This window comes from Hipposideros armiger, unplaced genomic scaffold (genome assembly GCF_001890085.2).
Source record: "Hipposideros armiger isolate ML-2016 unplaced genomic scaffold, ASM189008v1 scaffold_18, whole genome shotgun sequence".
NCBI lineage: Eukaryota > Metazoa > Chordata > Mammalia > Chiroptera > Hipposideridae > Hipposideros > Hipposideros armiger.
The window spans coordinates 2,622,125-2,648,463 of NW_017731368.1; the positions used below are offsets into that span (position 1 = coordinate 2,622,125).

At 39.5% G+C, this 26,339-nt stretch overlaps 1 protein-coding gene across 2 annotated transcripts in view; it reads left to right on the top strand.

Annotated features, from left to right (window-relative positions):
- SMARCC1 (SWI/SNF related BAF chromatin remodeling complex subunit C1) overlaps window positions 1-26,339 on the top strand; it is a 151,021-nt gene that overhangs the window by 19,738 nt on the left and 104,944 nt on the right. For both annotated transcript variants that reach the window (XM_019632499.1, XM_019632493.1), the window contains exons 3-7: window positions 3,681-3,762; window positions 4,952-5,044; window positions 9,303-9,372; window positions 15,954-16,023; window positions 21,755-21,830. In XM_019632499.1, coding sequence (XP_019488044.1) covers window positions 3,681-3,762; window positions 4,952-5,044; window positions 9,303-9,372; window positions 15,954-16,023; window positions 21,755-21,830 — 391 coding nt within the window. The remainder of the gene's footprint in view (window positions 1-3,680; window positions 3,763-4,951; window positions 5,045-9,302; window positions 9,373-15,953; window positions 16,024-21,754; window positions 21,831-26,339) is intronic.

The window sequence follows — 26,339 nt, forward strand, 5'->3', positions numbered from 1 at the left end:
CGGCTGCTCAGCTCGGGCTGGACTCGAACCGCTGTTGCTCAGAGCTCAAACTCTTGAGCGAGCTCTTAACCAACTGAGCCACTCGGCCGGCCCTTAGGCAGCCCTCTTTTAATTTGTTTAATGACTGCTGTCAAAGTATTCCTCAGATTTGTAATAGAGATAGTTCCCTTCAGCCTTAATTATCTGAATCATTAATTAAGGAAGCAATTTCTCTACGAATAATGAGCAAACTCTTATGTAAGCAATTCTGTAAGTGATGCATTTCTGGGTACAGTTCTTCTATTATCAGAAGCCTGTGAAAGAGTGACCCCGTCTTTAGAAAGGGCAGACACAAATGTCTTTTTTTTATTGTGCTGAGAACCCAGGGAAGGTCGTCAGCTGTAAGAAGATTGTCCCAGTTCGTATGTTGATAATCTGTTGTCCTGCCAGTTAATGGAAATGGCTTGGAATTTCTAACCTACCCCTTCTTCAGAAGAGGTTAGGGAAGGAGGACACTCAAATACCAAAAGAATGGGATTTAAGGAAAAGTTCTGTGTACCAATGTTAAGTCAAGATACAGTTACTTGGGACAGTGGTCCCTCTTATCTATAAATGCTCTTTTTAAAGCTGTAACTGGTTCTCTTCTAAATTACCAATTTCTTTGCTTTAATGGACACTTTGCTTAATTTCTGAATTTGAATTACGTACTTTAGGAAACATTTCAATCTTGTCCTAGTGTAATAATAAAAAACTCATAACAAATACTAGACCTCAGCCATAATAAATATTGATTTATTGAGCGGTTTGCTTTATAAAGACACGTTCTGTTAGTGTCTAGGGCTACAACGGAAAAAAATTTAAAACTCTGGTCCTTTTCCTCAAGGCATCTAATGAGATGTCTCATCAGTGAGATGATTCTGTTGTGTGGCTGTTAACAGCAGTGTGCACAGGATGTGTTAGGAACATGAGGGAAGACAGAAATAGCTTCATAGAGGAAATGACTTGTGGACTGCTTCTGAAAGTGATAGTATCAAGCCATTGAGTGGGTAGTGACATCCTGGAAAGGCTACAGAATTTAGAAAGAAAGTTTGGAGGTGTGGTGAGCATCTGCAGGGTAAAACAGGATGACATGAGAGTTAAAAGCATTAATCCTGGACTCAGACTGCCTAATCCTAGGTAGTACATAATATAATAGTAATGATTTTTAAAAATTGTGGAAATTTTGTGCTTGCTTCCTTCCATGACCACATTAAAATTACAACTAAATTATAGAAGAGTCAGCCTGGAGAATTATCTGAAGACTAGCTGAACAGAAGTCCTATAACTAAGTATATAAAGAAGCCACGTGGAGACTGGTAGAGGATAGTTTAAAGGGCCTCTGGGACAACACCAAGAGTAAAACATTCACTTCATAGGGGTACTAGAAGGAGAAAAGAGAGAGCAAGTGATTGAGAACCTATTTGAAGAACTAATGACTGAAAACTTCCTAACCTGGTGAAGGAAATAGTTAATACAAGCCCAGGAAGCGCAGAGAGTCCCAAACAGGCCCACACCAAGACACATCATAATTAAAATGCCAAAGGTTAAAGACAAACAAAAAATCCTAAAAGCAGCAGTAGAAAGGCAGACAGTTATTTACAATGGAGCTTCTATAAGACTGTCAGTTGATTTCTCAACAGAAACTTTGCAGACCAGAAGGCCTTGGCAGGAAATACTCAAAGCGATGAAATGTGAGGACTTACAACCAGGACTGCTCTACCCAGCAAGGCTATCATTTAAAATTGAAGGAGAGGGCCAGCTGAGTGGCTCTGTTGGTTAAGAGTTGGCTTAAGAGTGCAAGCTCTGAGCAACAGGCCCGCTGGTTCGATTCCCACATGGGCCAGTGATGCTGTGCCCGAGCTGAGCTGTTGCTGAGCTGCCAACAGGTGGCAGGATGGCTCAGCTGGTGTAACAACAAGATTGCCTGTTCGATGGTGGGCTACACCCACCCGCAACTAAGACTGAACTCGGCACCTTGAGCTGAGGTGCTGCCCAGATGGCTCAGTGGATAGAGTGTGCGCTCTTAACAACAAGGCTGCCAGGTTCATCTCCCGCATGGAATGGTGGCCACGCCCACCCTCAACTAATATTGAACACAGCATTTTGAGCTTAGAGGCCATCAGCTGCTGACAGGAAGCCAGATGGCAGCTGGCGCCCTCCACAACGAAGATTGAAGAACAACAACTTGGCTGGTCCCCTCCCCCAATTCCCCAATAAAATCTTAAAAATAAATTAATTTAAAAAATAATAAAATTGAAGGAGAGATAAAGAGCTTCCTAGTTAACAAAAAGCTAAAGGAATTCATCACCCAAACCAGTATTACAAGGAATATTAAAGGGACTTATTTTAGAAGAAGGGGGGAAAACAAAAATTAAAAAAGCATAACTATCATTAACATTTATCAGTTACTAGCAGCAAAAATACTATACTAAGCTCTTAGTGTATATATCTTATTTAACCTTCACAGAAACTCATAATGGGCAGTTGACTCATGATGAAATAGATTCTTGAATTAGTAAATTACTCAATATTACATAAATTAAAATGGGGTCAGGTTTCAAATCCAATGCAGCTTGACTTCACAGCCCAATCACTAAGCTATACTCCTTTCCCTGGAATTAAAATGGAGCAAAAGCAAAGTTAAGTTGGGTAAAAAAAAAAAGAGGAAGCATTTAAATTTGTGAAGATTTAACCACATGAAAATGGACAGAAATAGGTGAAGACAACACCAGAATGTTATGCTTAGGTACTTACGTAAAGCAACACTGGGGAAAGATTTTTTTTTTTTTAAGATTTTTTTGGGGAATTGGTGAACGGGAACAGACAAGTTGCTGTCCTTTTGTTCTTCAGTCTAGTTGTGGAGGACGTCGCTTCACTGGCCCATGTTGGTATTATCATGGCACTCTTTCCGGGTGAGGCAGTCGCTCGCTGGCCTTTGGACAGCCACTCATGGCAGCTCACAAAAGCTCATGCCAACTGCCGGCCAGCCCCTCTGTAGCCTATGCCGTCACCGGTGACTCATGACAGCCCAGCTCCAGGTTGAGCTGTTGTTCACCATCTTAGCTATAGAGGGTGCAGCATCACTGGCCCTCATGTGGGATCCGAACCGGAGCCATGCTGCTCAGAGCAAGTGTCCCAAGCCAACTCCTAACCAACACGCCACTCAGCCGGCTCGAAAGATTTTAAGTAAAGGTGAAAAGATGAACTTTACCATATTTAGGATAATAGTAATCTCAAAGAGAACACACTGTTAAATTTGAACAAATGACTTGAGTATATGTAAAAAATATATATATATATATATATTTTTTTTCTTTTTTTCTTCTTGGGAACAGTGTGTGTTTCCAGGACCCATAAGCTCCAAGTCAAGTAGTTGTTTCAATTTAGTTGTGGAGGGCGTAACTCAGTGGCCCATGTGGGGATTGAACCGGCAACCTTCGTGTTATGAGCACTCTGCTCTAACCAACTGAGCTAACTGGCCGCCCCATAATTTTTTAGGCAGTGACACTGCTTCTTTGTACTACTGAAGGCATACCCTCATACATTTTGTAGAGCTGTTTTAATTTCCAAATCTTTCCAACTCATTTGCATTTGATGCTAAAACAAGTTTTCGGTTTTGTTTAAGTTGGGGGAGACAAATTAACATGATTTTCTTCTTTTAGGCGGAGGTTTGATCTACAGAATCCATCCCGAATGGATCGTAATGTTGAGATGTTTATGAACATTGAAAAAACATTGGTGCAGGTAACTTAGAAAGTTACTACAAATTTTTTCTTTAAATATAGTTTTAGTTTTAAGATTTGCTTCATTAGATAGACAGAAAAAGTAATAAAAATTTTCTAGAATTATTTTTTTGGGTTTTGGGGGGATTAGAGCTATAAAGTATGACTAAAACTTATTTATATTGGGTTGTTGGAAAAATCATGACATAGTTTTTGTATGTTTTTTGTTGCAAAAATGCGTCATGACTCTTCCGACAACCCAGTAGAATGTTGATCTTAAACTTCTGGTGAAATAACCTATGATACTTTTCTTCATTAATTTCACCTAACCCATTATTTGAATTTCTTCCTTATTTAATATAAATACTCTCTTATCTTACTAGTCACTTGTTTATATAGTCCTTTTCTCTGAATTTGTTTCATGGCTATACCATAAATACAGATGTTGTTTCCCCAACTAGATTATAACTTGGAGGAGACAATACTTAATTTTATTCTTTTTTTTCCTAGTATTTTTATTGATTGGTAATTTATAAATTGTAAAATAAATTATAATTTATAATTCCTGGGAAGAGGCAGCTCGCAAAATTTTAGTTAATGTTATCATTCACTAATGCCTAAAACTTGTCTCATGGACTATTAGCTAGAGAAATAACTGAATGTTTTTTGTTTGTTGGTTGATTTTTGGTGATGATTGTGGGATTATTATTATAGTTAATATGCATGTTTTAATCACTGCTGTGTATAATGTTAAAAATGGGAAAAAGGAGCTACAATTCACAGTCTTTATATTTTAACTTATATGATGAACCAAAATGAGCACACACTTCCCCCCTGCCAATAAATAGGTGTAGGTGAAAACACTGCATTAGACTTAGACTGATCAGGTGAGGTCAATAAAATGGGCTAGGAGGATCAATATGTCATTATGGTACCTTAGTGAAAAGGATGATGAATTTCTTTGGGTCATGATCCTCAGTGTTTTTTGTCCAGGTGTACCTAGCAGCAGAGAAGGGACATGGCAATGTCATTAAGTAGCCTGCTGAACATCTAGGTTTTATATTGAAACAAGACATTCTGTGCTCAAGTACATCTTCCCATTTTAAGAAGTATGGCATTGAGTGCCAACTTTTGCCATTAGGGTGATACATAAATAATATGACATTATTTTAAAACCAAGAGAATTTCAAAATTTATTCTTTCTTTCTCAGAGCAATTGTCTGACCAGACCCAACATCTACCTCATTCCAGACATTGATCTGAAGTTGGCTAACAAATTGAAAGATATCATCAAACGACATCAGGTAATAGACACGATCACTTCAGAAGCATTGTGTAGTAGTAAATGTCTTACAAATTGCAATCATAGTATTTTTTTATTTCTGTTTGTATCTGCATGAAATGAAAGTTTTCTCTCTGGGTTCTTACAGTACCAAATTTTGTCTCTCCACTCACCTTCAATTCTTAGTAGCATTTCCCTGGCATTATTGAGATATAATTGACAGACAACATTATGTAGGTTTAAGGTGTATAACGTGGTGATTTGATACATGTGTGTATACTAGAGTAGCATTTAATAAATTCATTGGTAAGGACTCGTCATAGGCTTCTGTGAAGGTGCTTATACAGAATGAATGAGACCATTTTATGCCGCAGCACTGGGATCAGTAGAGAGCTGGTGACACAGTTGTGGGTAGGAGGAGAAGATGAAATGTTACTGCAAGTAAACCTGGATCCCCCTTCATTACATGTATTTTATTTATATTCATGGCTTTTAAAAAATGACTGGGAAATTGATTTCTCTATAAGCTTACGTAGTCTTGATTCACATGTACCAGGGCTAACTTTTAACATCTTCACCTCCTTTGTGGAACTTCTTTTTAGGCCAGATTTTAGGTATTTTCTGCCTGTAGGTTTGTGACTACATGTGGCTAAACTGTAATGTAAGCAAACCCATGTCATGATAAACCAGCTGAGGAGACCTAAGTAGAAGATAATTTTCTGAAACAACATCATTTGAGGACAGCATTTTACCAATCTTTAGGTTTAATTGAGAAACCTCATTAAATATTTTTTTCTGCTGCAAGAGAGATTGTCAGTTGAATTATGTTTTAGCATTTAGTAAAATGTTTTCCAGGTTCCTAAAGCCAAGGTTTTTAATACTGCTTACAATTAGAGATTTAGTACAGCTTTTAAAAATATATATTAAAAACATTCCTGCCAAAGAGAAAGGTAATATAATTGTCTTGTCAAATCAGGCACTCTGAAGTCAGTTCTTCTTTCCACTAGCATTATGATTGAACAAATTGCTTAACCTTCTTTTCTCTTTTGGACACTTTTTTTTTTTTTTAAGATTTTATTGAGGAATTGGGGGAGGGGAACAGCGTTGGGGAATCAGAGAAGGGGAACAGACAAGTTGCTGTCCTTTTGTTCTTCAGTCTAGTTGTGGAGTACGTCGCTTCACTGGCCCATGTTGGTGTTATCATTGCGCTCTTCCTGGGTGAGGCAGACTGGTCGCCGGTCACTGGACGGCCGCTCACAGTGGCTCTTGGCAGCTCATGCTGGCTGGCAGCCTCTCACAGTAGCTACGGGAGCCCACTGCAGCCTACACCATCGCCAGCGACTCACGGCAGCCTAGCTCGAGGTTGAGCTGTTGTTCACCATCTTAGCTGTAGAGGGCGCAGCGTCACTGGCCCTCATGTGGATCCTAACCGGGGTCCTGCTGCTCAGAGCTGGCGTCCCAGGCCAACTCTTAACCAACGTGCCACTCAGCCAGCCCTGGACTCTCTTTTTATTGGAATGGCTGTCAAGTGTAGCTTTACTACATGTGGAATGATAGAGGGCAGAAATGGAACAAATTAACCTCCTGGTTATTGCCTTCTAGCTGCAATTACCTACTCTTATTGCTACAAAACCATCCTGGGGAAAGTTTATATATTTTCCTATGGTTTTACTGAACATTTAGTTGTCATAGCTATTAAGAAATCTGACGTGGCGATTGTTTTCTAGGGATAACGTCCAGAACTAATAATCGTACATTATTGAATACTCATGATCAGACCTTTGCTCAAGCATTTAAAATGTATTAATAAATAAGTCCATTGATTGAGCACTTACAGGGTATCTGTCACTGTTCTTATTAGTTCATTGCATGTATTAACTTAGGCCTAAATAAATCCTTATGAAATAGATATTGTTACCACTCTTATTTCACAGAAGATATTGAAGCATAAGAAAACTTAGATACTTGTTCCATATCAGGCAAGTAATAAATGGCAGAGCTGAGTTCAAACCCAGGCCTGTCTGATGGACTGCAAGAGGCCAAAGTTGTAAATACTCTGCTCTTCTGTCACCTCACACTCATGAGATGTTGACATCCCCTTTTCAGCTTCTGTGGCTGTTCAAAAGTGTGCTCAACCACTTCTAATGATTGGGAATTCCTTGTCTTATTTGGTAGCAATTGGTTTGTTGGAAAAGTCATGACGCATTTTTGCAACGAAAAACAGAAAAAATACATCATTACTTTTCCGACAACCCAATAATTCACCTTTAAATAGCCCTAAATTTAAAATTTTTCCTTCTGTTTAAAATAGCATTATTATGGTTTTCTGTTAATTTTGTTAAGGTGCTATGTACACCTGATTTTAGGACTCCTCATCATTCTTAGGGTCTCTGGAATGAGCATTTTTGTGTTTAAATGTCTTCAGAGTCATGTATGTAATATTCTAGCCTGTGGCCTCATTAAAATTTGACTTCAGTATGTATATCATCCACTTTTCTAATGTTGACTTATTAGTAGCATATATACGAGGTGTGATCAAACAATACAGTGAATATTTAAATAAAAAACAGTTTATTACAGTAAAAGACACATTGCCATTAATTCCCCTCAAAATACTCCCCCTCACTTTGAACATACTTATGCCTTCGTTCTTGCTACTTTCTGAAGCCATTCTGGAAATCCTCTTGAATGAGTATCTTTAGTTGCACTGTCATGGCTGCCTCCATGTCCTGAATCATTTTGACTTTGGAGAAGAGCCAGAAGTCACATGGTGCCAGATCCGGTGAATAGGTGGATGAGGACACACCATAATGTTTTTATTTGACAGAAATGACCATATACCAGAAGTGATGTGTGACACGGAACGTCGTCATGATGGAGGATGATTTACGGCACACTTTAAAACACACCTTCTCTCAACCGTAGCTCACACCTGACTCACCCCACCGAACAAGTTGAAGCTTGTCACACACTATTACTAAGGTTCGACGCACGGTTTCCTATATGAAGGTCCCTGCCTTTCCGTTGGATGGCACTCGGCAGCAGCAGTCACTCTAGTTTTTGATCACAATGGAAAGGCCCCATGTCACACATCACGTCTGGTATGGCAATTTCTGTCAAATAAAAACATTATGGGGCCGGCCAAGTGGTGCGATGGTTAAGAACTGGCTTGGGATGCCAGAGGGCCCCGGTTCAGATCCCACATATGAGGGCCAGTGACACTGCCCTCCACAGCTAAGATACTGAACAACAGCTCGACCTGGAGCTGGGCTGCCGTGAGTCACCGGCGACGGCGTAGGCTGCAGCCCCTGTGGCAGTGGGTTGCCAATGGCTACCGTGTGCAGCCAGCAGCCAGCGTGAGCGGCCAGCAGCTGCAGTGAGTGGCCATCCAGAAGCCGGCGACTGATCTGCCTCGCCTGGGAAGAGTGCAATGATGGTGCCAGCTTGGGCCAGTGAAGCGACGTCCTCCACAACTAGACTGAAGAACAAAAAACGACAGCAACTTGTCTGTTCCCCAATAAAAATTTAAAAAACAAACAAACAAAAAAAGCATTGTGGTGTGTCATCATCACCTTGTTCACTGGATCTGGCACTGTAGGACTTTTGGCTCTTCCCTCAAGTCAAAATGACCATGAAATGTAAACATTTTGAATCGATTCAGGACGTCAGGGCAGCCATGACAGCACAACTAAAGACACTCATGAAAGAGGACTTCCAGAACTGTTTCAGAAAGTGGCAAGATTGATGGGATAAGTGTGTTTGAAGTGAGGGCGGGGTGGTGTTTTGAGGGGGATTAATGGCAATGTGTCTTTTACTGTAATAAATTTTTTTTAAATTAAACAACCGTATTGTTTGATCACACCTCATACATGCTAGAGTGAAGTCAATATCCATATGGCTCATGGCCATAAACCTGCATTGATTCACTTCAAATAATAACAATAATTTATGATGACTTTGGAGTAACTTTTGAATTAGTTAGAGGTACTCATATTTCTGAAAAGTTTACCTGAGAGATAGAGAATTAGCTAAGAGGTACTTGTATTTTTTTTTCTATACAACAATATAAACTGTCTATAGATAATTTATTTTTGTTCTTGTTAATCACTATCCCTTTCTTTGACCAAAAATAATAAAAATATTGTAGCCTTAAAGTGATACTTTTAAAATATAGTAAGTAAAATAATACCTTTATAATTCTTAGGCAGTTTGCATCTGATATCTCATAGTTTATTGCCCATGTGCTTTATTTTTATGTTATTTGTTCATTTGCTTTTCAGGGGACATTTACTGATGAGAAGTCAAAAGCTTCCCACCACATTTATCCATATCCTTCCTCACAAGAGGATGGTAAGTTAGTTTTTGTTTGTGAACTGATAAACTCACGTTTCACTGGATTTTAAATTATATCAGTCAGCAGAGGTTTAAACAATATAACCAGCGTTTTTAAAGAGACTATCAAGTATTAAATAAAACCCACAGATTATTTAAAATTATGGGGTTGTTTTTTTTTTTTGCTGAGTTGGACTAAGCAAACTAATTCTGTGATGTCCAACTTTCTAATCATTGGACTTTTATTTGTTTGTTGGTAATTACCATCTGGGTATTAAGTCTAGGCATGCCTTATATATTAACTTTTTAAGGTTTGCTATGTCTCTCTCTTGTGTTCCGAAACTTTAGAGACATTGCAAGAGAGCAGAATGTGTCTGGGGAATATTGGCTTACAGGCTGTCAAAACTAGTCCCTTCTAAAATAACGTTAGTTTGGTGAATTTACTGTGGTTCACATTCTGATCTTTAACAGTGCTGTTCTGACAGTTGACTTTGTCAGTAGCCATAGTTCATTCATTAGACCTATGGAAACTGACTTGTGCTAACCATTCTTTTAAAAGTTGGAAAGTTGGGAAACAAAATATGAATTATTAATTAACCAAGTTAATTAATTTAGATTGAGAAATAAATCTCCTGTAGGGATCAAGTATTCTGTTAAGCACAACTATTCTCGTAAGACATCTGTGTAAGAAACCAAATTATATCAGATTTGAGCAGCTAATTACCCCATGCTGAGTTTTTTTTCCTGACCAGTGCTTTATACTATAAGTCAGTAACCGAAAGATTACCAGACAGTTTCCATATGTTTGAAAATTAAGACATATATTGCCAAATAATACATGGATCAAAAAATAAATTGCAATGGAAATGGAAAATCTTTGAGTCTGACTAATTATGCAATGAATAATAAGTATAAGAACCTTAAATTTTGTAAGGTACAGCTGACACTATATCCAGAGGGAAATTTATATCTAAATGTGTATTATTAGGAAAGAAGAAAGGGTGAAAAATCAGTGATCCACACATCTTTCTCAAGAAATTGGAAAAAGAATGTCAAATTAAAACTAAAGAAAGAAGGAAATAAGTAATAGAGCAAAAATTAATGAAGTACAAAATATACAACAGCAAGGTGCTCAGCGGTGTCAGAAATGGTTCTTAGAAAAGGCTAATATAATAAGGCTATTAACATCTTGCTGCAAATAGGTGAGAAAAAAGAATGGAAGGGGGCATTACTACAAATTCTACAGATACTAAAAACAATTGTAAGCGGTTAGGTTGGTTTGGTTGCTTGCTTGCTTGCTTGTGTGGTTGGTGTCAAATCAAAGTCATGAAGTTTTGTTTTTGTTTTTGTTTTTGTTTTTGTTTTTTTTTTAAAGATTTTTATTGGGGGATTGGAATAGTGCTGGGGAATTGGGGGAAGGGGAACAGACAAGTTGCTGTCCTTTTGTTCTTCAGTCTAGTTGTGGAGGACGTTGCTCCACTGGCCCAAGTTGGCACCATCATTGCGCTCTTCCCGGGCGAGGCAGACCAGTCACCAGCCTCTGGACGGCCGCTCACCGCGGCTGCCGGCCACTCACGCTGGCTGCTGGCCACACACGGCAGCCCACGGCAACCCACTGCAGCAGGTGCCGCAGCCCACGCCGTCGCCGGCGACCCATGGCAGCCCAGCCCCAGGTCGAGCTGCCGTTCAGCATCCTAGCCGTAGAGGGCAGTGTCACCGGCCCTCATATGTGGGATCTGAACCGGGGCCCTCTGGCGTCCCAAGCCAGCTCTTAACCAATGCGCCACTCGGCCAGCCCTCATGAAGTTTTATACACCTATTTTTTTCTTCTAAAAGTTTTACAGTTTTAGCAGTTGCATCAAGTCTTTCCATCATTAGTTTTGCAAGTTTGATTTTATTTGTAACAGTTACAATTTTAGCTCTATGATTTTTATGCTTTAACAAGTGAGAAGCCTCACCCTGCCTTTAGTGTTGAGTGAATTCGTTTGTGATTGTCTCCTGTTAGGTAGTAGCAACTAGTTTCCACTAGATGGAAGTGGTGCATAGCTGTGTGTGTCAGAATACTGCTTCTGTTGCTGGCTGACTTGAACAAAGATTTCTCTAATAAAGCTGGTGTAAATGTTTAGGTTGTGAACTTTTGGGGGGGGGGGAACTGCCTTTTACAGAAGATTTGAACTGCAATTCTTACATCTTAGCTACTTAGTAATTAATTCTTCATGTGAGTTTTTTCCTTTGTTTAATACAACCTAGCTTACTACAAACTGATGCTTGCATTGCTATCAATAGTTAATTGTTAGGAGATATCATTTAAATTTAATTTTTACTATATTGAAGGTTATTTTTTTAATATAAAACATGATCCTACACGCTGTGATTTTCCTTAGAATAACTGGCTGTCAAGTAAATGTTGGCTCTGAGCAAAGCCTTGAGCTGGGCTCCCTACCTGTACTTGTTTCAGGTAAATGTACAGATGCTAATATCAGCCACGGCACATTAAAAACTATGTTGTAAAATCCTCAAAAATGCAATGTACCTTTTATAAGGATTATTTAAAATTTAAAGTAAAAGGTGATATTTAATGGTGCTTAAGATTTTAAGTATGGCATGCTAGAAGGGGATACAAAAGAAGGAAAAGCATAAAGATAATAAAGGATGACATTTGAGGAAAAGCAAATGGCAAGATTGGGCTTAATGTCTCAAGATAGTAGGAGATAAGGGTAGGTACGTGAGAAGATACATGTTCTGGTTTTAAGAGCTTTGTTTTTATTTGGTGGATGAAGGAAACGGTAGGTAGTATTGATCATTTTGGCAAAGAGAAATGTGCAACTGAGGCTGTATTAGGAAAATTTGCCTGGGAGCTGATTTCTGGGATTTATACTGTAAGGAGACTGTCACTGTCGGTCAGAGAGCAATACCCATTGGGAAACTCTTAATTAAATTGCTGAGCGAGGGAACATTTGCGACCCATTGGATGGGATAAATACTTACATCTGGAGAGCAAAGGAGATTGACTAGACAACTGACAAAGCAGGATGGTCCATATCTTAAAAGTCGGGAAAATAAGGAAACGAAAGCATTTCAAAACACAGGAGGCGGGCAGTGGACTTGGTCTACAAAGAAAGTGAGGCCTGAGATAGGGCATTTGGATTTGTCAGTTAGGAAATAATTGATTTCCTTTGAGAATGAAATTTCAGTAACTTGCAATTGAGAGGAAGTTGGGGAGTTGGTGGAAGAACATCATTTTCTCAGAAAGAGTGGCAGGGGAACAAAAGTGGTGGGTTTTTGTCTTTCAGGTCATGGCTTTGTAGTGTATTACTGGGCACAGCAGATGTGAATTGAAGCATTGAAGCGCATAATAGAGTTGAGACCTGGAAGGGACAGAGAGATTGGTTTAAGAATATGGGTTGAATTACTCGTTTTCTTGAAAAGAATATGTACTTCCTCAGAGATGAAAATAAATGAAGAAAATGAAAAAAATTGAGACTTAGAAAAGGAAAAGAAACTAAATCTTATTCAAAATGAATAATTTAGAAGAATAAGTCTCAGGCTTTCATATCTGTTCATGATTTTTTTTTTATATGAGTTGATAATTTCAAATGACTAGCTTTTGAGTTTGTTGATTCTTCTGGTTGTGCAAGTCCCTCTTGAATTTTTCAATTCAGTTATTATATTTTTCAGCTACTCTGGTTTTTTTATAGTTTCTATCTCTGTTGATATTCTCGTGTTCATGCATCATTTCTTTAATTTTGTTTTAATTATTTAACTGTGTTCTCTTATAGTGCATTGAACCTCTTTAAAATGATTATTTTGAATTTGTCGGGTAATTCTTAGATGTTTGTTTAGGGTTGGTTTTGAGATTCATTTTATTTCTTTGGGCCATTTCCCTTTCTCTTTGTGTGTCTTGTTATTTTCTGCTGTTGTGTGCATTTGCAAAAATGGCCACCTCTCCTTTATTTGTACAGTTCTGGCTTTGTACAGGGGAAGACTTTTACTATCAGCTCAACTTGAGATTCTAGGCATCCCTCAAATGTTTTCTGGGCATGCATCTTCTCTGGATTTCTGTGTTCGATTTCCCAGTTAGAGAGGTTTGCTGGTCTCTTTCAACAGCTTATAATCTGTTGCTCTCTCTAGTGTGTGTCAACTGTACTACACGTTCTCTGTTGCTGCAGCAAGCCACTGAACTCTTTCGATCTCTGCAATATCCAGGCTTCCAAAGTACGTTGGTTCCCCATCAGCACTCTTGAATCTGTAGAGACAGACTCCTGTCCCTTGGGCCGCCCCCCAAGAAACTGGAATGTTGGATACATGTCCCACTCTTGTTTTTCCCTACCAAGGGAGAAGTTGGGATCTGGGTCTTTATCCTGATTGCACTGAGCTGAGCCAGCCTCTCTGTCTGCCGCACTGCTGGTTTGCTGGTGCTGTAGAAGTTGCTGAGCTCTTTTGTTCTCCATGGCTACCGCGCATCCAAAATATGCCAGTTCCATCAGTGCTCAGAGTCAGGTGAGCCAGACTAGTCCCTTGGCAGCCCCCTGAAAAGTCGGAACATTGGATACTTTTACTCTTCTGTTTTTAGCCAAGGAGGAAGCCGTGAGCTGATCTCACTGAGCTCTGCCGGCTTCGGAGAAGTGCTATCATGGTTGATAAGAGACGGCTTTTCTTACCGTCTCAGGGCAGCTTTTCTTGACTTTGAGCTTCCCAGGGTGTGGGGCTTCCTGGTCTCTCTTGCTGACATCACTTCCTGTACATTATTCCCTTTTATTGCCATATAGCATTCTATTATCTGGATATAAGTAGTACCTTTTGTTTAGCCAATTGAAAGTTGATGGACATTTATTTATAAATAATGCCATTATGATCATTTGTGTAAAAGTTATTGTGTGGACATGCTTTCAATTCTCTTTATTTTTACCTAGACAGGGAATTGCTGAGTTATATTGGCAACTCTGTTAAATATTTTGAGGCACTGCCACCCTGTTTTCCAAAGTGGCTGTACCATTTTACAGTCCCATCAGCATTGTATGAAAATACCAATTTCTCTGCACCATTATTTGCACTTTATCTGCTGGGGTTTTTTATGTGAACCACCCTAGTGGGTGTCAGACAGCATCTCCTATGGTTTTGGTTTGCATTTTCCTGATTGTTAATGATTCCAGCATCTTGTCATATGCTTTTTGGCCATTTGTGTATCTTTTTTGGAGAAATGTATGTTCAGATCATTTTCCTGTCTTTCAGTTGGATTATTTGCCTTTTTATTGTTGAGTTGTAAAAATTACTTCCATATTTTGATTTTGGGCTAATTTTTACTCATAAAACTGTGGGTTTTTTATTGATTCTGTGTAGCTTATGATCATCTCTGGGAAGAGTGAATTCACATCTCTAACCTTTAGCTATTTCAGCTATGAAAAATTTCAAAGGCAGTCAGTGCCACAGTCTCTATCAAAGTCAGCTGTAGAAAGGATGAATTATCCTGTGTTCTTTACCTCCTAAAGCTGCTCAACCTTTGAAGAGAGATGCAGTATCCTAAAGGCAGCTCTTAGTAGCTAGAGAGTCAGTATATCTTGTTTATACAGAGTGAGTTCTGAAAGGACCACTGGCTTCCTCTTCACCTTTTCCTTGGCCATTTTGGGACATCGGGCCAAGGACGAGGGGCCTGATTTCTTCCTTTTCACACTCTTTCAAGATAGTAAGGTGAGCAGTTGGATGCTTAGCAAAAAGCATAGGCATGTGGACCTCATGGCTTCAGTCATTGAAGGGACCATTTCATGTTGAAACGGGCAGTGAAAAGCCAATTTTACTTAGCTTTATTTCACTTAGTTTTTCTGTTTTGCTGTTTCTTGGGGGTTTCATTAGTTCCCTCTTAGTACCTAGGAACAAGTTTTCTAAGCTAAATTTAGACTACCAAAGAAATAGAACAAGTGCTAAAATGTAGATATAATTCACCTATGATGAAAAATCAGTAAGAATCATTTGATTATATAAATTTGTACCTATCTTTATTAAGGAAACTTGAAATAAAAGTATCTGTCTTATGTGATCATATTGCTTACAGTCTTGTTGGGCAGGCTCAACTAACAGGAGGCCATTAAAGAATACCAAAAATTGTATTATTGCTGAAAGCTTTGATGTAGCACTATAGGATACCAGAAACAGTGAATCAAGAGGAAGAAGAGTACTTGGTAAAACTTTCAGGGAGTTGAAGCATGACTTACACCTTGAAATATGTGTAATGATTGCAAAGCCTCACAGAAAAGGAAGGAGAGCTTCTACAATGGAAATGAGGTAGTCAAGAATATAGTGATTGTGATTTGAGTGGACCTGGAGCCAGACAGGCAGGTGAGTGGGAGAGGAGTAGTGTTCTGCATTGAACAGCTGGCTTTGTCAGGAGGGATGGATAATAGGCCTAGAATCTATACCAGTAAATCTGAATACACGGCTGAAAAGCTTCCCCTTCAAATGTGGTAGATAACATTCAATTATGAGAAAATTTTGGGAGGGTACTTTTTAGCAAACCAAAAGCTCTGAGTAAAAATGAAGTCTAAATAATAGTTTATTCATTTATTTTGTCAGCTTGACTAAAGTTTTTTCTTCTTCCCTTTCAGAAGAATGGTTGAGACCTGTGATGAGAAAAGACAAGCAAGTGTTAGTACATTGGGGATTTTACCCGGACAGGTAATGTGGGGAGGTCCTGAGATCCAGCGGAAAGGTTTTTGTCAATGCAAGCAGCAGTTACTTATATAAAGTGTCACTATGAATGGCTGCAACTTTGTTGATTAACTTTAGTCATTGAGTCAAAAAACTTTTTTGAGTTTTTTAGTGACTGTTTTCTTATTTTAAGTTATGGTGTTCATGAAGTCACATGGCTTTCTTTTTCTTTTGTTTTTTTTAAAGATTTTATTGGGGAATTGGGGGAGGGGAACAGTGTTGGTGAATTGGGGAGGGAGACCAGCCAAGTTCTTGTTCTTCAATCTTTGTTGTAGAGGACGCCAGTCGCCATCTGGCTTCCGGTCGGCAGCTCGTGTCTTCTAAGCTGAAGGTGCTGTGTTCAGTCTTAGTTGCAGGTGGGCGTAGCTACCATCCCATTTGGGAGTCAAACCAGCAGCCTTGTTGTTAGGAGCGCACACTCTATCCACTGAGCCATCCGGGTGGCAGCTCAGCTCAAGGTGCCAAGTTCAGTCTTAGTAGCGGGTGGGCATAGCCCACCATCAAACAGGCAATCTTGTTGTTACACCAGTTGAGCTATCCTGCCAACAGTGACAACTTAGCTTGAGCGCAGCGTCACTGGCCCATGTGGAAATCAAACCGGTGGCCCTGTTGCTCAGCTCGCACTTTTAAGCCAACTGAGCCATTCAGCTGGCCCAGCTTTATTTTTCTTAATAAACTGATACATTTGCTGAATTTGCCAAACAGTTCTTCAGTATGGGATTAGGCTGCTAATTTAGATTTTTCTTTCAAGAAATTTTTCTCCCTGGTATTTTTATGACCGGTTAGTTTTATTTGTTTTTTTTCAAAAGCTACTCATGCCATACTATTAAAGATGACATTTTAGGTTTAAAATTAAGTTTTTTTGCTTGGCAGAAATTTATTCCCTAGTGGCAGTCCTATTTTTATATATCATGGTTCATGCTATGTTTCAGTATCTAAGTATGAATAAAGATCATTATAAATAAGAGGGAGATGTGAGTGAAAGTGGTGGTCCTCATTTAATATTTTGCCCACATAAGGTGCTTAGGAATAACGATACGCCTCCATACCTACAGGAGAACTGCCAGGTGTTCATATCACTGTCACCTTCTTGGGTGGAGATTTTCTCCACTGTGTGTTTTTCATGTCAGAACAGTGTTCATCCACTTCTAGCTTTCCCATTTACTGGAAGTAAACCCCAAATGTATCATTTTAATATTCCAACAATAAATATTTTAATATGTATTTCTAAAAGTGAAGGGAAAAAAATTAACAAAATTTCTTAATATCAAATATCCAGTCAGCATTGTCATATATGCCATACATTTGATTAATTGATATTTGTTAGAATTCAACCATATCTTGTGATTGATATATTTCTGAAGTATTTTTCAATTTATAGGTTCTCTCTCTGTCCCCCTATCCCCACCCCAGTGCATTATTTAAGAAACCAGGTTGTCTTACAGTTTACCACAGTGTAAATTTTTTTATGGTGTCACTGGTATATTTGAACATCTCTCTCTCTGTTCTCTGTATTTCCTTTAACGTGGTCATTGGATCTAGAGATAACCCGAATCTATTTCAGTCTAGGGAAGAAACAAGACTTGCATCAGTGTGTGTTCATCTTGAGACATAGACTGTCTGGTGTATGTGGTTTTTAAGTTAATCTATTTGAGTAACTTTATTTTACGTGTAAATATATTTTTTAAAGAAGGAAATATGTCCTTAGATATATTCAGAATTGTAAGAGTATATGCACAGTCTTTATACAGTTTGAGTTAATTAGAATCAAATCATGTCAGCTTGTTCATCAACCTCTTCTGAATCATAATTGACTATGTTTTAAATGAACTGTTTTTAGAATAGCATTTAAATAAATGCTTTCTATGAAACATTTCTAATCTTGAGGCTTTGTGTTGTCCTTGGCACTATTAAAACAAACCTTTCAATATTATAGGAACTAGTAAAGGAAATCAGTTTGCCCTTTGAAATCCTTAGATGGAAATGCAAACCTATGATGATAAGCTATGTCAGTAAAGAGTTCAGTTAAATTTTGTAACAACACATTATAAGACATGGTTGCCTGTTTGCTAGCCTTTTCTTCATGTGTCAAATAAGATGTTGTGGCTAGCTCAGGTCCTGTCTTTTCAAGGGGCCTTGTTAGTTCACTTTCTTTATTAACTATAGTTTGTGCCCTCACTTACACTGGTATTGGGTTGTTGGAAAAGTCATGACGTATTGTGTCTATGTTTTTCAAAGGTCATTTATTTATATAAAGAACAAAAATCAATCAATAATATATTGCTTGTTTTGTTCAGTAACCTTTTGCCACCTTTCAGTAAACTTCATAATTCCTCGTTCATAGAAGGACTTGTCTTTATTTGCAAAAAACTGAACAAGGTGCTGATTTACAGCGTCATCTGAATTGAACGTTATACCACACAAGGAGCTTTGAAGAGAACGAAACAAGCAGAAGTCTGACGATGCAAGGTCAGGCAAGTATGGTGGGTGTGGCAACACATCACATCCAAGCTCCAATGATTTTTGATGGGTGATCAGACTTGCACGTGGTCTCACGTTGTCATGATGGAACACAACTCCTTTACAGTTGACAAGCTCTGGACGTTTCTGGATGATGGATTCGTTCAAACTGTCCAATTGCCAACAGTACACATTCGAATTGATTCTTTAGTTCCTTGATAGGAGCTCAAAAAACACGACACCTTTAAAATCCCACCACACTGAGAGCATAACCTTCCTCCGATGAATGTCTGCTTTTGATGTCATTTGAGGCGAATCATCACGTTGGGACCAAGACCGTTTGCCCACCACGTTGTTGTAAACAATCCACTTCTCATCACCAGTTGTCAGTCGCTTCAAAAAAAAGATCGTTTTCCTCACATTTAATGAGCATATTGCAGATGTTTATACGCACCATCAAATAAACTTCTTTGAGTTCATGCGGAACCCAAATATTGAGCTTGCTTACTTATCCCAGCTTCTTCAGGTAGTCATGAACGCTTGAATGATGAATGTTCAATGTTTCTGCAATCTCTCGTATCGTGTAACGTGCGTTTGACTCAATTGATGCCTTTGTTTTGTTGTCATCAACCTTAGTGGGCCTTTCTGACCGAGGAGCATCGTTAAGATCAAAACCACCAGCATGGGGGCTGGCCAAGTGGCGCGATGGTTAAGAACTGGCTTGGGACGCCAGAGGGCCCCGGTTCGGATCCCACATATGAGGGCCAGTGACACTGCCCTCCACAGCTAAGATGCTGAACAACAGCTCAACCTGGAGCTGGACTTCTGTGAGTCGCCCGTGACGGCGTAGGCTGCAGCCTCTGTGGCAGTGGGTTGCCATGGGCTACCATATGTAGCCAGCAGCTAGCGTGAGCGGCCAGCAGCCGCAGTGAGCGGCCGTCCAGAAGCCGGTGACTGATGTCCCTTGCCCGGGAAGAGCGCAATGATGGTGCCAAATTGGGCCAGTGAAGCAACGTCCTCCACAACTAGACTGAAGAACAAAATGACAGCAACTTGTCTGTTCCCTTTCCCCCAATTCCACAGCGCTGTTCCCATCCCCGCAATTCCCCAATAAAAATCTTTAAAAAAAAAAACCAAAAAACACCACGGAATTTTGTGAACCATCGCTGACATGGTTGTAGAGCAGTCACCGTAAGCTTTATGCAACTTTTCACAAGTTTGACACGCGTTCTTCCCGTTATGGAAGTAAAACAGTAAAATGTGGCAAAAATGCAGTTTGGTCTTCCATCTTCAACTTGCTGTAAAATCTCCAAAACGCAACCAAATCGCTCAGTTTTTTTTCAGAATGAAGCTAGAGTTGTCAGCTGTCAAATTACATAGCAATAACATAGATGCGAATGACTCTAGTACTTCTAAAAATGGACTAGTGCCATCTGTCACAAACATGCGTCATGACCTTTCCGACAACCCAATAGAATGTTTTCTCCTCAAGACATTGAAAGAACAGAGTGTTACCAGTTCTTTCTTCCCATTGTAATCTTTACCTGGTGTGATTAATTAATTGGCAAAGGAAATTTTTTCCTCCAGCTCATTTTAAGTGTTCCTAGAAAACCTACTGGATGTTATTGTAGATAGGTAGAGCTGTGCTTGTTCCAAATGCTTTTGAACTGACTTTTGAGTTGTGGTTGCAGGAAGCCAATGCTTGTTAATACCATACTTGTGTTCCATTTAGATATCACTGTTGGCCAGTATAGTAGCACTGACAAAGTTTTAATTTGGTAGGTAATTTTATACTTATTACACAGTCATGGAGGTGTAGAAGGGATGATTTATATCAGGGAGTTGGACCTCACTGACAAGATAACCTTTGTGCTAAGAGATGTGAAGATATGAGGGAATGAGCTATACAGCTATATAGGCAGTGAGGAACATATATGTAAAGGGCATGAACTGGCCACTGCCTGGCATGTTTAAAGATCGCCACTAAAGCCCGTGTGGCTTGAATATATTATGGATGAGGGGAGAGAAGTAGGAGACGGGGTCAGAGCAGCACTCATAGGACCAAACCACCAGGCCTTGGCAAGCCACTGTAAGGATTTTGACTTTCACTCTGAGTTGGGTGCGAGTCATTGGAAGGCTGTGAGCAGTGAAGTGATGTGGACTAACTTAGTTTTCAAAAGGATCACTGCTTGGTGTGTGAAAAATTGACTCTCAGGGGCTTTGGACAGGAGTGGAAGGGTGAGAAGTAGATAGATTCTGGACACATTTTGAAAGTGGAGCTGTACAAATTGTTGGTGGTTTGATTATAGGATGTGATTGAGAGTGAAGTCAAGGATATCTCCATGGATTTTGACCAGAAATATTGAACAAATGGAGTTGGTATTTACTTAAAATGGGGGTGATTGGCTAGAGCCCATTGTTGGGTTTGGGAGGGCATTATATGTTGACTTTTGAGTATGTAAGTTTTGAAAGCATTATTAGACATGTAAGAGGAGCTGTGTGATTGGCAATTGGGTTCATGAGTCCAGAATTCAGAGAACAGCTAGAAGGTTTTAAGTCGTCAGTATATACAGAGGGTGCTAAAAAAAGTATACACATTTTAAGAAAGGAAAACTATTAAAATTGTAATACTCAATATATACCGATAACAAAAGATGAATGAATACAAGTCACGTTTGACTTTTCTAATTACAAGAGGTGCTCAAAGTGGTTATCATCAGCGTCCAGACACTTCTGATTACAGCAAACTACTGCTTGAGCAGCGTTGACCGAAGTGTCCATTTGTGTACCCTTTTTTGGCATCCTCATGTTTGAAGCTATGGAACTGCATGAGATCACCAAGAGAATGAGTAGATAAGATGATTGTTCCAAAAAGTGGAACCTGGGACCTTCCAGTGTTGATGAGGTTTGGGAGACAAGGAGAAACTGGCAGTGAAGACTAACAGAGGCTGGTGACCGGGAATACCAGTTGGTAGTACTATCTTGGAGGCCAATTCAGGGAAATGTTTTGAAGAGAGAGAGGGAGTGATCGACTTGTTGAATTTCTGTGGACTGAGGCTTGAACTTTGGGGTTACAATGTGAAGAGTGCTATAGACTTCAACATAAGCAGAGTGCTGGAGATATAAGTGTGTGGTAATTGCTGTTACTCCAGGTCTTTCTTTTACCATTTGAGAAAAGTCTTTTTAGCGAGTGAATTTGGGTTTTAATTTATGTTTCCTGTTTTCATTTCCTTTATAGCTATGACACTTGGATGCATATTAATGATGTTGATGCAGAAATTGAAGACCCACCGATTGCAGAAAAGCCATGGAAGGTGAGAGATTTTTTTTTTTAAAATTGATTCTTATATACAGTGCTTCTCAGCTATTCTCCATAGTATTTTTTGAGGAGATGTAGAATGATGATCTTCCTTTATTGTCAGCCTATTAAGAGATATCCAATGGCCATGAAGGCCTCATTATCTAGGTCTTAGATGAAAAGTCTTCAGGGATGTTTGAGGAGACCCCAGAGCCAAGTTAGATTATGGTTTGAGATGGAGAGAGGAGTACGAACATTACTGATGGTGTCATTTAGAAAGCTGGAAGCAGTGCCTGCGCAGCTTTTACTACAATACAGACTTATTTTACTAATCATTTCTATTACAGTGGTAAAAGGCCATGCATTGACTTTTATTTTTCAACTTATATTGTGGAAATAATTTTGAAAGTTGTAAGAATAATATAGAACAAAGTATTACTTTATACTTTTCTCCCAGCTTCCCCTGTTGTTAATTATTTCAGGAAATTAATTCTTAAAGCAATAGTATTACCTGATACAGGGTCCATATTCCATTTTCACCAATTGTCCCAATGATACAGTAAGTTTTATACTCAGTTTTTTCCCTAATCCAGGATCCATTTCGGGATCACACACTGCATTTAGTTGTCAGATCTCTTTAGTTTACTTTAATCTGGATCTTTCAACCTTTATTTTTCTTCTGTGACACTGGCATTTTTGAAACGTATAGGCCAGTTTTGGTTTTTTTTAGAATGTCTCTGAGTTTGAGTTTATGCAATATTTCCTCATTATCATTTTCAGGCTGTGCAATTTTGCTGCAATACTATATAAGTAATAATGGGTCCTTCTCAGTGCATCACGTCAGGAGGCACATGTTGTCCTTTTTCCATTATGGCTGATAGATTGATTAAGATGATATCTGCCTGGTTTTCTTACTGTAACATTACTGTTTTTCTCATTGAAATTAAACATATTTTGTAGGGAAATACTTTGAAACTATATAAATATTCTTCATTAAATTCGTATCACAAAGTTTGGCTCATCCATTAGTAATTCCTGCCAGACTGAATTAGTTATTACTGGTGTTTTTCCAGCTCAGTCCGTCCCATCTGTGCCTGTAGTTGGCCTTTTGCAGTGGGGATGAGCTATTCTTTTTCCCTGTACGTGTGTCTATGGTATCAGTTGGCACTCATGGAACCGTCGCATCCCCACCATTCTTCATTTTGTTGAATTCTCCGGACTTTGGCCAGGGGGAACTCCTTTAAGCTGCCTCTTGTGACCTTTTGGCATTGTTTGATCTGTTTTTGTGTACTTCCTACTTTCTGAGACAAAAAGATGTTCCAAACTCTTTTTTTGTAATTTCCCTATCCCAGCCCCATAATCAGCATTTCAACAGGGGGCTCTGGTCCTTTCCATGAGCAACGGTAACTACACATGATTTTATTGACTGTTGTTTTGTAGTATAGTGAACTCTTAAATTGAATCAAAATATTAGAATTTAGACCTGGTTCAACCTATTTCTGTTGGTGTGCCCTTGAGAAAGACTTAGGTTTGCGCTTTAGATTCTATATGAGGAAAATGGGATTAACAAAAATTAGTCCTGTGCCGGCCGAGTGGTACGTTGGTTAACAGTTGGCTTGGGACGCCAGCTCTGAGCAGCAGGACCCTGGTTCAGATCCCACATGAGGGCAGTGACGCTGCCCTCTACAGCTAAGATAGTGAACAACAGCTCAACCTGGCGCTGGGCTCCCGTGAGTTGCCTGCGACGGCGTAGGCTGCAGCCTCTGCTGCAGTGGGATGACATGAGCTACCGTGAGTGGCTAGCAGCCAGCGTGAGTGGCCGGCAGCCGTCATGAGCTGCCACGAGCCGCCATGAGTGGCCGTCCATTAATTGGCGACCGACTGCCTTAGCCGGGAAGAGCGCAATGATAATACCAACATAGGCCAGTGAAGCAACGTCCTCCACAACTAGACTGAAGAACAGAAGGACAGCAACTTGGGCCGGCCGAGTGGCGCATTGGTTAAGAGCTGGCTTGGGAAGCCAGCTCTGAGCAACAGGGCCCCGGTTTGGATCCCACATGAGGGCCAGTGACACTGTCCTCTACAGCTAAGATGGTGAGCAACAGCTCTACCTGTAGCTGATCTGCCATGAGTTGTCAGCGACGGCATAGGCTGCAGCCCCTGCTGCATTGGGCTGCCTTAAGCTACCGTGTGTGGCTGGCAGCCGCCGTGAGCGGCTGTCCAGAGGCCGGCGACCGACTGCCTCACCCGGGAAGAGCACAATGATAATACCAACATGGGCATCCTCCACAACTAGACTGAAGAACAGAAGGACAGCAACTTGTCTGTTCCCCTTCCCCGATTCCCCAATGCTGTTCCCCTCCCCTGATTCCCCAATAAAATCTTAAAAAAAAAAAACCAAACAAGCAAAAAAAACAAAAATTAGTTCTTTTTAAAAAGGTTTTATTTGGACTAATTTCAAACTTACAGAAAAGTTGCAGGAATAAGAGTAGTACATGGCATACCTGTATATCCTTTATCCAGATTTGCCTATTGTTAACATTTTATTCCCTTTTTGACTTATCATTTATACTCTGCGTGTTTATATGTTATATATATTTTGTTCTGAACCATTTGAGATAATAATGCATACATATATCATGGGATTTTACTCCTAAACATAAGTTTCCTAAGAATAAGGACTTCTCATACATAAGCACAGTACAGTTATCAAATTTAGTAAATTTAACATTGACACAATACTTCAATCTACTGTCTATATTCCAGTTTTGTCACTTGACCCAGTAATGTCTTTTATAGCATTTTTTTTCTCTTTAGTACAGAATCCTGATATCAGCTATTGAATTCATATGTCATGTCGCTCTTAATTTCCTTTAACTTCTAACATTACCTTTTTTTGCCTTTTATGATGTTTTTGAATTTTAAAAGGATGTTTCTCATTTGGAATTTCTGACCATTTCTCATGGTTGGTTCAGGTTGTGCATTCCAGTCAGAATGCTTCATAAGTGATGGCGTATCCTTCTCGGGACATCGTATTGGGAGGCCTGCTCTGTCCTGCTCCTCACTGGTGATGATCATCACGCACTGAAGGTGTTTTTTGATCATCCCACTGTATAGCCACTTTTTTGCCCACTTCCAACTGACAAGAAATCTGTGAGAGATTCTTTTAGACCATAGACATCCTACTTCTCATCAAAACCGCTCCATGGCCCAGATTTAGCCTCCACTTACAGTCCTTGCCTGCACCAGTCTCTTCTCTGATAATCGCACAGTGATTTTCCACTCTAGTCCTCCCTCCACATTTGCCAGGTGTCTTTCAAAGTCCTGTAAACAAGAGCCCTCCTTTCCCCTCATTTATGTATTATTCATGTATCTGTTGTCAGTATGCATTTGTGGAGTTCTTATTTTGCAGTGGTCAATCATTCATTACTTAGTTATTTTGGTGGTGAATTTGTTTCATACTTGGTCAGTAGGAGCCCCCTCAGGCCGGCTTGTGCATCTTCGTGACAAGCACTCATCGTTTTTGAGCAGCTCCTTTAGAACATACCAGGCTATTCCAGGATCATTTTGTACCTTCCAGTCCTCATACCTCCAATCAGCTGTTTCTCTCAGCTCTCATTCCTTTTAGTAGGAAAAAGTATTAGATAGAGACCAAGATCTGGGTATAGGTAAGCTCACTGCTACTAAAGTGTCTGCTTCTAGGCTCTTTGTGGCCAGAGAAATATGAAATAGAGCTATTATGTATGTATAAACACAAATGTAAACATATACTCATGTACACAAATGTGTACGTGTATACATGATATACATATTTTAGAAATTCGAATTCTTCCCTACAGTGTTCCTTTTTGCTCTCCCCTATTCCATATTTATGTCCTTTTTAGTGTAAGAACCCTGGCTCCCAACATCAACACATTTACTAAGTCTTTAATACATTTGAATTAGTTTCAGAATTGTATTGCCCATGCCACTACAAGAAACAAAATACTAAAAGAGTGCAAGATAAGCTTGTGGTTCTCCCGATCCCGTTGCCCTGCCCAAGCCTGAGGGCACATCGGCAAATAGTGGGTTTATGAGTTATTTGGATGAACTCTTTTCTGATGACTCCTCTCCCCCCCATTAGTGAGGTTACTTATTTCAAGTACAGTTGCATTTATTTCTTTCCGTTTGTTTTCAGTTTTAGTGTTTCCTCTTCCCATTGAAATTGATTTAATTTTATGTTTTGAATATGTAGAGTTTGAACATACTTCCAGACAATGTATGTATTTCCTCATGTATTCCTTCTATCCCCTTAATTCCATTCTTGGTAGAAACAAACTTAACTGTTTTCTGGTTTATCCTTCTTGTGTTTCTTTTTGTCAAGATATGTAGGTGTTGGCATGTTTTTTTTGTTGTTGTTTTTTGGGGTTTTTTTTTAAGATTTTTTTTATTGGGGAGTTGGGGGGATGGGAACAGTGCTGGGGAATTGGGGGAAGGGGAACAGACAAGTTGCTGTCATTTTGTTCTTCAGTCTAGTTGTGGAGGA